General features: G+C 44.3%; 1 protein-coding gene across 6 annotated transcripts in view; it reads right to left on the reverse strand.

Annotated features, from left to right (window-relative positions):
- The window catches only part of shroom3 (shroom family member 3), a 44,136-nt gene that overhangs the window by 9,443 nt on the left and 20,647 nt on the right, over positions 1–14,046 (reverse strand). For 5 of the 6 annotated variants that reach the window (XR_014119066.1, XR_014119067.1, XM_081704333.1 and 2 more), the window contains 2 exons: positions 4,721–4,855; positions 39–3,087 (listed from right to left, as the gene is read on the reverse strand). Coding sequence is in view for 4 of the 6 variants with exons in the window: in XM_081704333.1 (XP_081560459.1) it covers positions 39–3,087; positions 4,721–4,855 (3,184 nt within the window). In the remaining 2 variants the exon portion in view is untranslated. Of the gene's footprint in view, positions 1–38; positions 3,088–4,720; positions 4,856–7,535; positions 13,872–14,046 lie in introns of all 6 variants that reach the window. The other variant, XM_027017732.3, reaches the window with a different exon arrangement.

Raw genomic sequence — 14,046 nt, forward strand, 5'->3', positions numbered from 1 at the left:
AAGTTTGTGCAATGCTAATTGAAAAGCAAAAGCATTACCTGATCGTATTTCTCTACAACTGGGGTGGATCGTGATCTGAAGTGATGTGAAACTGGACGGTCTGCCTTGCGGTCCAGGAGGTCCTCTGCAGAAGCTGACTTGCCTGAACACCTAGTTGCGACACCTCTTTCAAAAAAAGCATTTATGCTTTGAGAAGCAGAGTCAGTGTGGAAGGGCTCTAGGACTAGGCCTGGGGCCTGAACTGAGACAGGCCCCTTTTCTGGTTTTTGAGGCTCTGTGGTCTGGCCATGTGGCCTATGGTCAGGCTGGTAAATTTCAGGTTGAGGCTGAGCTTGGGTGCCCCTGTTAGGGTAGTAGGAGCGCAGCTTGTTGGCTGTGAAGGCTGAGGGCTGGAGGTTAATTACAGAGATGCTCTCTAGTCCTGGCTCTTGAAGAGAACATAGGCTGGGGGTGGATGTAAGGCTCTGAGTGTCCATCGAAGAAGCTGACTGCATGTAAGCACTGAGAGGGCGATGTGGACGTCCATCTATCCGTCGGCCAGTCTTGCGCTCTACATACTCAGCCAAAGCATCCTGCTGCATCTGCTTCAAATCAGTTCTTGAGGTGGCTGGTTTGGGGTCCGCACTGCGACTAGCCGCCAGTTCAAACATCCTGCGTCGATCTGCAACACTAGTCTCAGGAAGCAAAAACTGCTGTGGTGCCCTTCTCTGAAATGGGCTAGACTCTTGATTGTAAACTCCGACCTCGTGTATGTTTTCTGGCTCAGAGTAGGACAATTTCTTCTGTTCCATGGTCAGTCGTTTTCGTCCACATATCCTCATGACTGAAGGCCCTACTGGTGGGACACTGGGAAGCTCTGGAGGTACAGTTTTATCTGCTACTTCAACAGGGACAACATGTCGTTCTTTAGGAGTGTGTGGAGAAATTGTGGGTTTGGGGCTCATCTTAGGTCCTTTCCTTTCCAAAGACATGTGCTTGACAGGGACAGGAGGAGGATTGATGTTCAAGTCTCGTCTTCGAAATGAAGTGGATCTTAGGACCTTGGACTGAGCATCCTTGATGCTGTCCCTGTATGCCCTATTAAAGGATGTGTCCTGAATTGTGCCTAAGATGTCCTGAATGTCATCTTTCCATGGGACGTCTCTGCCATTTTCCTCACCAAGTTGAAAAGTGCTTTTGCTCCTGTGAAGATCTTTGCCGTTTTCCTCACCAAGCTGGAAGGAGCTCTTGCTCCTGTGCAGGTCATGTGGCTTCCTGTGTTGAGCCTGATCAGTGCTTCCATACTTCGGTTGCAAATCCTGTGCTTCCATACTTCCCTCATGGCTTGCAATTGCAGAGGCACTCCGGCTTCTTTCTTGAGGGAAAGCGTTCTGTAGATCCTCCAGACCACAGGGGGTGGTCTTTGCACTGCGGACAGCCTGATGTGGACGAGCTGAAGAGCTGTAATTGGAGAGGCAGCTGTGACTGCGTGGTTTGGTCTGCTGTCTCTCAAAGTGACTGACTTTCTCCAGCACAGACATGCTACGTTTGCTCTGGAAGCTGCACTGACTACTTGTACTTTGTGGGCTAGCACATCTCTGGACCTCTGCTAGTGCATTTTCCAGTCGGGTGAGTGGGTGATCCAGATCCTGGTCATTCTGTTGGTAGGGAGTGGAGTCACTGTTAAACCTTCCTGCAGAGCTGATTCTCTGCTCGCTTGCTTGTGCTTGGGCTGTGTTGGCTTTTTGAGGTTGTGAAACCTGTCCCTGCGCAAAGGGTGTGTGAACTGACTGAAGATGGACATTTTGTTCTGGACATTTGCTTTGCTCTTCCTCTCTTGGTTGTCTGTAGGTCTCCATAATGTCCATGCCATGTGAGTATCTAGGCCTGTCCCTCCTTGGCTGAACAGGGGTGAAAGGGTCTCTCCTTTCCTGTCCCAAGGATGATGCTGGAGGCGTGTGCCCCTGTGGTTGTAAATGGGACTTGTAAAAACCATATTTGGCTTGGGGGTCATCTTCCACCTGGCTGGACTGTTTGGGTTGTGTAGCATGGGGTTGGACAGTGCTGGAGTAGGATGCAATGCTTTGGTATCCATTTTCTACTGCTGCCCTGACTCCAGTTTCTGATACCCCACTGGGTTCCCTCTTAGGGGCATGCTTGCTCTCCTTAGCAAGTGCAGGGTACACACTACTGGAGCTGGGGTTATTAGTAGGTATCTGTGCAAAATGTGGCTCTGGTTGTGGGACAGGATAGACACTAGTTGGCAGCATGGCCCTTCCAGACTGCAAGGCAGATGGAAAGCTCTGTTTGGGCTTAATTGTGGGGCTACTCTCTGGACTTTTTTCTATAACAGTGTGAAGCTGACCCTCAACTCCAAAAGACGACTTGCCTGATGCCACAGATCCACTGGAGTGATGCCAAGAGCCTTTGTGAAGGGCCCGTAAAGACCGAGCCTGCTCAAGACTCGACCATGAGTTGGGCCGCTCATGGTTCCGGATGGCTGCATAGCTGTCGCTGCGTAAGGGAGGTGCTGGTGCCCCTTTAAGGTTTTCATATGAGTTGTGTGATTGGCCCCATACTGGCCCCACACTGTGGCGATGAGATGTGGAGGTGCCACCACTGCTGATGCCGGTACCGCTGCTGTTGGCACGATGACAAACCCCACCTTGAGAGCTTCCACTTCTGGACTGTGCCCTGCTTTCTCTGGTCTTCTGCAATGCTGCAGAAGAGACCTCATGCTCTTCAGACACACCCTGTTGGGTGTCATAAATGGTGCGGACATAGCGGATATCTGCCTGCTGCATGCCCTCTGCAATTTTATGTTGCGGAACACTCTCCATAGAATATGACCGCTCCTTGGTAAATGATGGTGCAGCCGCAAGGTACTCTGGGATACTCGAGCTGGTAGAAAAGGAACTGTATGCAGAATCACGCTTGCTGTGCAGGTGATCAATGCTGTTGGAGGATTTGGAGGCCGAGAGCTGGTTGCAAGAACTGTAGGCTGGGTGAGTGTGATCTAGACTTTCCATGCTGCCTCGTGAACTGTACTGGTCTGGACTTTTCCTCAAAAAGCCTGCTTCATAGCTTGACAGGTCTGTGGTGGAGGCACTGTGTGAAACAAATAATAGTTTGATTAGTAAATGAGTGAACATGGGGAAAAAAATATAAAGTAATATAGTTACTCATTCCAGAAGAGCCTGAGACGTCGCACTCTATATTTGAATCTACATGGAATTATACAGTTCGGCAGACATGAATGCATATGATTTTGCATCAAATTAGTGGTTGTAGGTTGCTCCTGTAAAAAAGCTTAGTAGAATGCATTAACCCATGTTACTGGGATGTTCTTACTAGAGTGAATTAGCACGTTCTGGGACGTTCTTGAAAATTTACTGCAATCTTCTTGGGAAAAATGGACAGCACTGTTCTTCGTCTGATTGTGGCTCTTGATTAAATGAATGATTGTTATGGACTTGGATCACCATCAAAGACAGTAATTTGGTCCCTGTTTAGTAATAATAAAATTGCACATCTTTAAACAAGGTAGTATTATTTTCACTATTTGTGTGTGTTATCTTTATGGCTTAGCATAACATTCTTTTGAGGATTAATCATTACATCTGAACTATGAACGAAGCCTAATTCAGATAAATGTTTGATATGCTTGCGGCCATTACAGTGAATGTTTGGTATTGACTACACATTTGCATTTTCTCCCTTCTTCTACTCTCATCTTCTAACCTTTTCACCTTGATTTCTCAGTCTGCCAGGACAGCCAGTAGCCAGTCTGTCTCCTTTTGGGAGTTTGTTGAATGAAGGTTGGAATTTGCATGGTGGTGTGTGTGTGTGTGTGTGTGTGTGTGTGTGAGGGAGAGTGTGACAGAGTGTGTATGCATGGAGAGGACTGTGATCCCATGGGGTTGTAGTGGCGACTGCCCTAGTATGGGGTGGGTTGGCTGGCACCAGCGTGCTGGTATTTAAGACTGGCATAATTAAGATGATGTCACTGACCCTGCAATAAGCACAATGCCTCTGCCCTCACCCCTCCTTCGACCCAGTAACAACCAGTTACAACTCAGTCATTAGAAAATGTGCCAGTCTTTCAATGCTTGACCATCAAACAATGACGATCGGTGCTTAGAATTTACAATCCCTTAGGCATGCCTGCAGTGATGGTTGCCGTGGACACTTCCAAGCTGAAGAGGTGTCAAGTGAAGGAATGTCACAAATCCCCATGATAAATAAATATGAAAGAGAATAAAATAAAAATAAATCAGGCTTTAGAAACAAAATAAAATTGTGGTTGGCATTTGATGGATCATGATTGTTACATGACAGTCTTAACAAAAATATTAATATTTCTTTCATTTAGATTAAAAGAGGTATTGTCTTCTCTGTGGCTCACTATTACACTGGATGGTTAGGCCTTTCAGTATTGTTATAGTGCTTTATGTCATTCCCATTTATGTTATCATGTTTCTCATGATAAAAGTCCACTTTTTGCAGGTCAGACAGAAAAAGGCATACAGACAAGACAACAAGATCCAGATTACAAGATAAGAGAAAACATGCAAGAGAGAGAATGACACAGAGCTGGACAAACGAATGGGCAGACATCAATGAGAAAAAAGCAGGAGAAAACAGATGCAAACAACAAAGAGCCATAGAGGGAACGGGCCAAAGAGAAAAGTGCGATTCGCTCAGAAGAGTGAAGGGCCTGTTGGTGTGATGGGGATCTAACCTGGAGTGGTAGCTCTGGTGCCAGGGAGCTCCCACAGCACCCTGGGATATCTGCATCATGCTGTCAGGGACCAGAGGGCCCTCACCCAGCTTAGCAGAGTGCCAGGAATGGGGACGAGATCCAGGCTCACTGCGCCTGAAAGTGAAAGGCAGAGAGAAAGAGATACATGTGGGGAAGAGGACACAGACAGACAGACAGACAGACAGACAGACAGACAGACAGACAGACAGACAGACAGACAGACAGACAGACAGATAGATAGATAGATAGATAGATAGATAGATTGTTCATACAAAATCTCTCTCTCACATGCATGCACACACACCCATACAAATGCTTCTAAATAACCCACGTCTTAACACTCATATTTCTGACATGTATCCCTGGTACTCCTGCTGTGCTTTACAACTTACCATGCCTTCTTAACACAGCACATAACAGCAAAGGCCAAGTGAAAAACACATAAGTAATAAGCAAACAGAAACTGGATAAAGAGACACTCAAGGATAACAAACAAGCCCAAGGAATGCAGATTTAACACACTTCAGGTCAAATTGTGCAGAACTTTTTAGGCCTCTGGGGATGTGTACAAGAGGATCTCTATCAGAGCCAGATCAGATAAACACCTCCAAATAAACTTCCTCCTCCAGAGCATCACACAGTGCAGCTTCAAAGACACAGATAACTGCATCATCTGCTGGAATGAATCTGATTTAGAATGTTAGGCTCTGCATTAGAAGACTAAAGTGTAGATGAGAGTTCAAGGCACTGTATTTATCTGAGTGTGTGTGTGTGTGTGTGTGTGTGTGTGTGTTTGTGAGATACTTACTAAATGTAATTTCAGCTGAAATACAATAATTGTTAAAAATTTTAATAAAAACAAATGTAAAGCTTTGCATGGATGAGTGAAGTGTATATATGAGGTAATCTCTCAGCATCCAAATTGTCATTGCAAACCTCGGTTAGAAACATAACATATACATTAAATGAATACATCTTATCAGCAGATTTCAATGCAGAATCAAAAACAATAATGGTGATGGATAGTTTTGACCATCCGTTAATGTGACTCAATTTCCAAGTTATGCAAGCTGCATATTTGATTAAAATGCTAGTCAGTAACCAAATCATTAACCAAATCTGTAGTGGCTATTCACATACCACTACACATTACACTACTACTAGTGGAAAAAAAGTATTGAAGGATTTTTGGTTTCATGCCATTGCATGATAAACAGTATGCTGCAGAGAACAGTCACCAGACACCAGCCACATTGTTACTTACACACACACATACATACACACACACACACACACACACACACACACACACACACACACACACACACACTCCAATATTCCCAAGGTATGCCAGTCCTACACTGCACCATAGCCAGCATTAAGACCTGCTGACCAGTTGATCCAATCCTTAATTCCTGGTATTCTGGAAAACATGTAAAAATGGATCAAGATTCTTGACCAATAGATTCTGTTCAGGTAGACCCTTTCAGCCCACCAGCTCATATAAGATGGACTGTTCGATATGAAAGTTCAAGAACAACTTCAGTTGAAATGTCGCCCTCTGCTTCTCAGTTCATTTTTCTTTAGGCTATTGTGTATACATAAGCCTGGTGTTATTTCTCAAAACCTTATCAAAACAAAGAACAATATCACTGTTATCATCAACTGCAGGAACTGGCATTTAACAAAATTCTAAAATGTTAACTGGTAAGGTTAACTGATCTATAATAATACTACAGATCAATAGTCAGGTTAAGCCAAGAATTCCATTCTGTTCTAGGCTGAGTGTCCACAATGCAATGCATGACAGTCATAAGCCTATCGGAGGTCTATCAAAAGTCAGTTCCATAAAATGTTTGGACATTCCTTCTGACTTAGGAGAATGAGCAAAAACATTCTAAATAAGGATAATAAACAGATTCATGGCTGCTGCTGACAGTCTGAAGCCCAAAGATGAATCTGATTGAACACACAGCACTTAAAACTGGGTGTGTAAACAGGAAATAGTGCTGTCTAGTTACACAGGAGGAACAAAGCAGTTATTTCATGATGGGAGGATCATTACTCCACATATCTCACATACTTGCTTTACCAAGTAATCCAAATTCTACACACAGTTTATCTGTAAAGCTTTCAACAAATTTTCAAAAGGCTTATTTCCTTAAAGAGGTTTTTGCTTAAGGACTTAATTACATCGAACGTTGATCTTAAAAGGTGGGAAGACACAAATCTAATCCCAGCAAACTTCTGTTTCTTTGAACCAGTCTACCCAGCAGCTTCTCAACAAAGCCGCTCGGTAGTGTGGTCTATGAACACTTCCCCTGTTGAAATGGCACTGAATCCATTCAGTTGATAAATTCAACTTTGTAAGAGCACAGCCCTTAACACATTTGTTTTAAAGAAATCTGTCTTATTAACACCTAAGATGCAGCAGCAAATTATCTAACTGTAAATTACCTAATAACCTACCTAATTGTCAATTACCTAATAACCTACTCAATTGTTACTTACCTAATCTTAGGTGTGCACCACCACTGCTATCTAAATAAATATCTAAATAACATGGCATTCTCTCTAATAGGAAACAATTATTGGTGACTCTCACATTTCTACCATGCTATGAATCAGTCCTAACAAAACATCCAGTGTCCTTAACCTGAATCGTCAGACAAAACACCTAACAAATGTTACCTGGAACACCAAGTTCCAAGACGTGGTTGCCCAGTTACACACACAATTGCACCAAGTACCTAGCAACCGCCACTGTCTCGCCAGTCGCTCTGGTGGGCTTTACCTGGAGGTGAACCTGAGCACCTTGGAGATGAGGCCAGTAGCTAGACTGTTGGCGCTGGCCTCGGACGGCGATTTGCACAGTGCTCCGTCCGACCTCCCGAGCTCGGACCTCTTCTGCTTCTTTCGCAGCTTCCTGCGGTAAAATGCACCCAGCAGGTCCATCGCCTCCTTCCTCACACTGGAGACTTGCGCTCGAGTGGCTCGCGGTGAGCCGGGCCCGGCGGATTAGTGCCAGGGAGACGCGAGCGGTTGTTAAAAAGCACAATTAAGCCTCGTTATGACTCACAAGATAAAAGCCATAAAATAAACATCCTGCCTCAGACAATCTAGCACTGAGAACAGATTGAGAGAGGGAGGAAAAGCGAAAGAGGGGAGAAAAAGAAAGAGATAAAAAAAAACGAACGGGTAAAAATAAGAATTTGCAGAAGAATGAGAAGAAAGATTAAGCAAAATGTGCCAAAAAAAAGCACTGCTGCAGTGTTCTGTTGTGATTCCAATGCTTGGACCAAACACTTAACACATGATAGCATGCACACACACACAGCCAAAGAAAAACAACTCTGTTTTCATCTTTGGTTCCCCCATCTTTCTCCCTAATCTATCAAGATAGGACCCCAGTGTGAATTCGACAGGCACATCAACACCTGAAGGGTGTTATTAGGGGTATACAGGGCACAAACGTTGTTTAACACACACTTTTAAGGTCTGCTTAGCTCAGCTACATTAACTGGAAGGTAATCTTAAGATCTCATCGGAGTCGGGTGTAGTTCAGCAGGTATCTTCACTTGCTTATTGATTTAAGGCACTAGGCTGGAGCAAAGTGATGACAAAGACATGCATGCACCCCTGTGTGGAATTCAGGGTGAAATCAGCGACTGAAGGATTTCACAAAGCCACCACACTCTACTGTCACCTCCCTTTCAGCTCAGGCACAATAGTGGCGGATTTCCACGCCGTTCCATGGTGTGTCTCCTGGGAGACTCCAGGATTTTCTACTCGGACACATGGACCTTCCTAATGTAAGCTGAGCCCCAGGAATGCAGCAGATTGGACACACACACACACACACACACACACACACACACACACACACGTAACTCCAAGAACATCCCCCTCAATCATACCCACTCAAAAACACCACACCCTTCCTCTCCCTGTCTATGGATGTCTAATTGTCTCTCTCTCTCTCTTCTTCCTCTCTGTCTTTCTCTCTTTCATCCATGTGTCAGCCTGTGTTGCCTCTGTCTCATTCTCTCTGTGCCCCCCTCTCACTTTTTCTCTGTGGCTTCCTGGTGGGTTCAGACTATAGAAGGGTGTGTCTGGGTGCAGAAACCTTATCTGAGCCTTGGGAACACTGCTCACAAATCTGTTTGATCTGAGGAAACCGAAACTAGAGAAAGAGGATTAGACGAAGGGACGGAAAGCAGAGAGGATAGGGTGAGGATGGAGGCTCAGAAACTGCCTGCCGATTGAGACTTTTTCAGCATATCCACTATTGGTTGCAGCAAGCTGAACAGAGTTTTTTTTAGAAGAGATTTGGTTGACTCTGGCCAATTGGTTTTATTCTGGTCCAAAACTCTGGAACAGGTAGTCTTGCAACTGGTTTTGTCTTTCTCCATCCTTCTGCCACCCAACAACCTCTTGGACATGCACCAGTCTATTCGGGTATTCCACCCACAAGTGGAATCTCTAAAACTGCAGTCTCTAAAACTCTCTGCACAGCCTGAGAGAACCCTCTCTCTTCAGGTCTTGCTCTGGGAGAACCCTCTCTCTTCAGGTCTTGCTCTGGGAGAACCCTCTCTCTTTAGGTCTTGCTCTGGGAGAAGCCTCTCTCTTCGGGTCTTGCTCTGGGAGAACCCTCTCTCTTCGGGTCTTGCTCTGGGAGAACCCTCTCTCTTCGGGTCTTGCTCTGGGAGAACCCTCTCTCTTCGGGTCTTGCTCTGGGAGAACCCTCTCTTTTTGGGTCTTGCTCTGGGAGAAGCCTCTCTCTTCGGGTCTTACTCTGGGAGAACCCTCTCTCTTCGGGTCTTACTCTGGGAGAACCCTCTCTCTTCGGGTCTTGCTCTGGGAGAACCCTCTCTCTTTGGGTTTTGCTCTGGGAGAACCCTCTCTCTTTGGGTCTTACTCTGGGAGAACCCTCTCTCTTTGGGTCTTGCTCTGGGAGAACCCTCTCTCTTCAGGTCTTACTCTGGGAGAACCCTCTCTCTTTGGGTCTTGCTCTGGGAGAACCCTCTCTCTTTGGGTTTTGCTCTGGGAGAACCCTCTCTCTTTGGGTCTTACTCTGGGAGAACCCTCTCTCTTTGGGTCTTGCTCTGGGAGAACCCTCTCTCTTTGGGTCTTACTCTGGGAGAACCCTCTCTCTTTGGGTCTTGCTCTGGGAGAACCCTCTCTCTTTGGGTCTTACTCTGGGAGAACCCTCTCTCTTTGGGTCTTGCTCTGGGAGAACCATCTCTCTTCAGGTCTTACTCTGGGAGAACTCTCTCTCTTTGGGTCTTGCTCTGGGAGAACCATCTCTCTTCAGGTCTTACTCTGGGAGAACTCTCTCTCTTTGGGTCTTGCTCTGGGAGAACCATCTCTCTTCAGGTCTTACTCTGGGAGAACTCTCTCTCTTTGGGTCTTGCTCTGGGAGAACCCTCTCTGTTCTCTTTTCTCTGCAAGACCTGTCACCTACATTTGACTGTCAATCAACAGACATTTATTTCCTCACTTTCTAATTTGTCCACTTTTAAGAAATCATAACTGTTGTTCCTCAGGGGTCAGTTCTTGGCTCACTCATATTAACTATATCAACTAAATTACAGTAATCAGGGATCAGTTCACATTACTTTTCTCATCACTGCTTTACTGATGACACTGATGCCATTTCTTTTTCTTTCTCCACTCCCATGCTATACTGCTCCTGGCTGAACATGCATCACTAAATTCCAATAATGTATATGTACCTGCTAAACATTCTTCAGTACTGAAAATTAACCTTTCACACCCTCATGATACATCCTGGCACAATGTCACTACTGGTATGAACAGCTCATATAAGATGGAATGTTGGGCATGAAAGTTAAATAACAACTTGAGTGACCTGTTTCCATGATATATCACATATGCTGAAAAAATCTTGGCATAGTTATGGATGGCCAGCTAATGTAATAACGTATACTACACAATTACATATATTACCATTCAGTATTTCTACTCCACAGCATAAGGGGAGTGGAGTCCTTTCTGACTGCTTCTTCCAAGCCTTGGACATTGATAGAAATATCTACTGCAACCCCTTACACCATGGTCTGTCTTCACATGCTGAATCACAGTATATGAATATGGAAGGATCACAGCTTTCCACGCCTCTAAGGGCTACGCCACAATGTATTTCTAAACCATCATTCAGAATGACACCCCTCTGCAGCATCCCAGAATCACAACCTCGGGATGGCTGGCATCTCTTTCTTCATGGTCAAGGCAAAATCCCAGTGGGAAACAGGCTTCCCTGTCTGCCCCTATTCCTGAACTTATTCCGTAATGTTTACACCTCACCTCTTGAGGCCGTTCTTTGTCCAATCATAATGTATGGTTCTTTTACAGCATCACAGCTTTTTTGTAGATGCTCTTTTGGCAGCATGTTTAAGCACATACCTTTTGCTTGCTGGGAAGTTCCCCAGCAAGTGAAAAGTTCCACAATGCTAAATATAAATTCTTGTAGATTGATATTCTTATGGTACTATTGACCTTTGAGATGGGTTCCTTTTGACTGGGTTACATCTGAATTAAGCTACAATTAAGTTACAATTTTACAATTTCAGGCTTTAAATCCTTTCAGATCTATATGTGTCTTTAGCACTTTGCCTTCTACTGTTTGCATGTTTTTGGGTGTGGAAGACAAACGATCAAATGTAAGAATATATGCTACACAAACCAACTAAAACACATATTCTCTGAGGTCTGCTCCCAATTAACTCAATCACAGTATGTGAATTCAGTCTAATTTAAAACGTCTAGTCTGAACACTAGTATTCTCAGAACACCATTCAAACAAACACCATATTCTATGAACACTATGCACACCGGATTATAGTCCCTCTGAACATTACCCAAGCAAATTCAAATGAACATCCACATTCCAAAGGTAGTTAGCAGTTGGCTTTGAAACCCTCCCCCTATCCCAAAAAACATCTCTGATCAAAAATTTCCTGGCATACCCTGACAAATAAACATGGCCACAAACACATACCAATGATCCCAAACTTGTGATTTTGGTTTTGTCCGGGAACATTTAGAGATGTGCTATCAAGTGCCAGACAAACCAAACCATTGTAACCCTTTCCAAAAAGCAGGAGGAGGATTGGGCAGATCGACAGTGAGTGTCCCCCTCCAGACTCCCAGGGGGACCTCGGATCCTTATCTCTGGCCTGTTATGGAGAGATTCTGTCACTGCACTTCTATCCAGATCCCAGAGGAACCATGGCCATAATGGCTTCTCTGACAGAAAGCAGGGGAACTTCCCAGCATGCAAACACATCAGTTTCATGTCCTGGGGAGAAAAGGACTCATGATTAATTGGGTTCCGTGTGGAATAATGTATAATCCTTCCTATGAGTGGAGTAAGGTCGGAATGCATGGATTTTAGGAATGTTTGGAAAATGGCGGCCATGAACTATACATGAACCCCAACATTATTATCCCTATGGTATTAGTTACTCGAAGGAACCAAAAGGGAGCTCACAAAGGTAGCAGAAAAAGAGCGAGAGAACATTGGGTTTAGAGGGGCAGATAGCACGAGTAGGGGGGCAACGAGAAGAGAGAGAGAGAGAGAGAGAGAAGGGAGAGACAGAGAAAAGCTCATTTAGCAGGAACCGCGTGTGGTCAGATTTCTGTTGCAGTGGTGTGTGCACTGGTCTGTCCTCAGAGACCCCAACAACCCACTTCCTCTCAAAATAACAGACATGCCCATCACCATTTTAGACCATCTTAGCCAAAACCAGACACACACACACACACACATTGCACTCTGCTCTCTCATGACCAGCCTGATTCTGTTCCAGGTCTAGCCGCTCTGCTTTAACACACATTGACTGGAGAAACACTGGTCCAGGATCTGTGAGAATTGGGCTGAGGACAGAGTTGGCACATTCCACCATGAGCTTCATAACCACTTGATGTTTTGTTTTTTTTTTCATTAGATTTGACATTACAGATTACAGCCATTTTCTTTGAACACTCACCAGTGGTCAAAAGTGGTCCTTCTGGAATCAAGCCTTCTTGCAAAGTTCAGTTCTAGCACTACTCTAACAGCTAAATCCAGCACTGATTAGAGCTTAATCAGAGAGACCAGAGAAGGGCAGACATGCAGACATCCAGAAGAATGGCCATAGAGGGCTGACTTGTGTTTTTTTTTTTTTTTAAAGCACCGTCCCACTGAGAATGGAAACAAAACATCTATAGATATGCAGTGAGATATAAAACACATAGGAGAATTTAAATGACTATAAACATGTACCCATTTGAATATGGACTTTTGAATTTGTGTGTGTGTGTGTGTGTGTGTCCAGAAGAAACTGCATGCCATCCACTGGACTTAGAACAGCTCATGACATACCGCAAATTCCTCCTAGTGATACATTTATAAAGTCAGTACATTACAGCTCATTATTACTGCACATTATAGTGTCCCATGATTACATCAAGTCCCAGGTATATTCCTCACTTGTCTTTTGTATAAGAGATTACAATCTCTTACAATGTGTTTAGTATATTGTTAAAACAGGATTAAAAAGGCAGTGGTAGCTGTATGCACACACACACACGCGCACACACGCACACACACACACACACACACACACACACACACACACACACACACACACACACAAAATCTGTTGGGCACTGTTCCAGAAAATGTCCTGTTGTGATTTATAGTGTGTATCTGGTGAAAACAGGCTTGTGTCTGAGGGTCTGTACATCTCTATGATAAAACTGCACACTTATAACACACACACACACACTTGCAAGGACATTTAGTTTTATATTAGAGATGTCTGGTTTAGAGAAAAATAATTGCATAGATGGTCTACAGAAGCCCTGTGAGTTTGTTCACAGATTTCGGGGTAGAAGATCAGATTAACCTCGGATAATGGAGAAATAAATATAATTCCTCTTTTAAGTCTTAATTACAGCATATCTTCCACTGGAATGAAATGATGCTTTAGAACAAGCAGACGAACCATTCTAGAAGCCTCTCAGCCCGTTACCATAGTGATGCCCCTGTCCCAAATTCCACTGCTAGCAACACAGTGGAATCCAGTTGTTGAAGAATTCCACCATGTGACCTTCCCATTGCCACCTTATTAGGACGAAAGAAAGTTTTAGAAGGCAGCCACTGCTGTGTTTGTAGAAGGAGAATGCATAATGACAAAGTGAGATAGAAGGAGTGTCAAAAAGAATATGAATGGAAAACATTTTGGACAAATTTATGAGTTTCTCACAGCCAAAGGAGGAACTGGATACACAGAGAAGAG

The sequence above is a fragment of the Electrophorus electricus genome, chromosome 21 (genome assembly GCF_041902795.1).
Source record: "Electrophorus electricus isolate QZ-2024a chromosome 21, ASM4190279v1, whole genome shotgun sequence".
Classification (NCBI taxonomy): Eukaryota; Metazoa; Chordata; class Actinopteri; order Gymnotiformes; family Gymnotidae; genus Electrophorus; species Electrophorus electricus.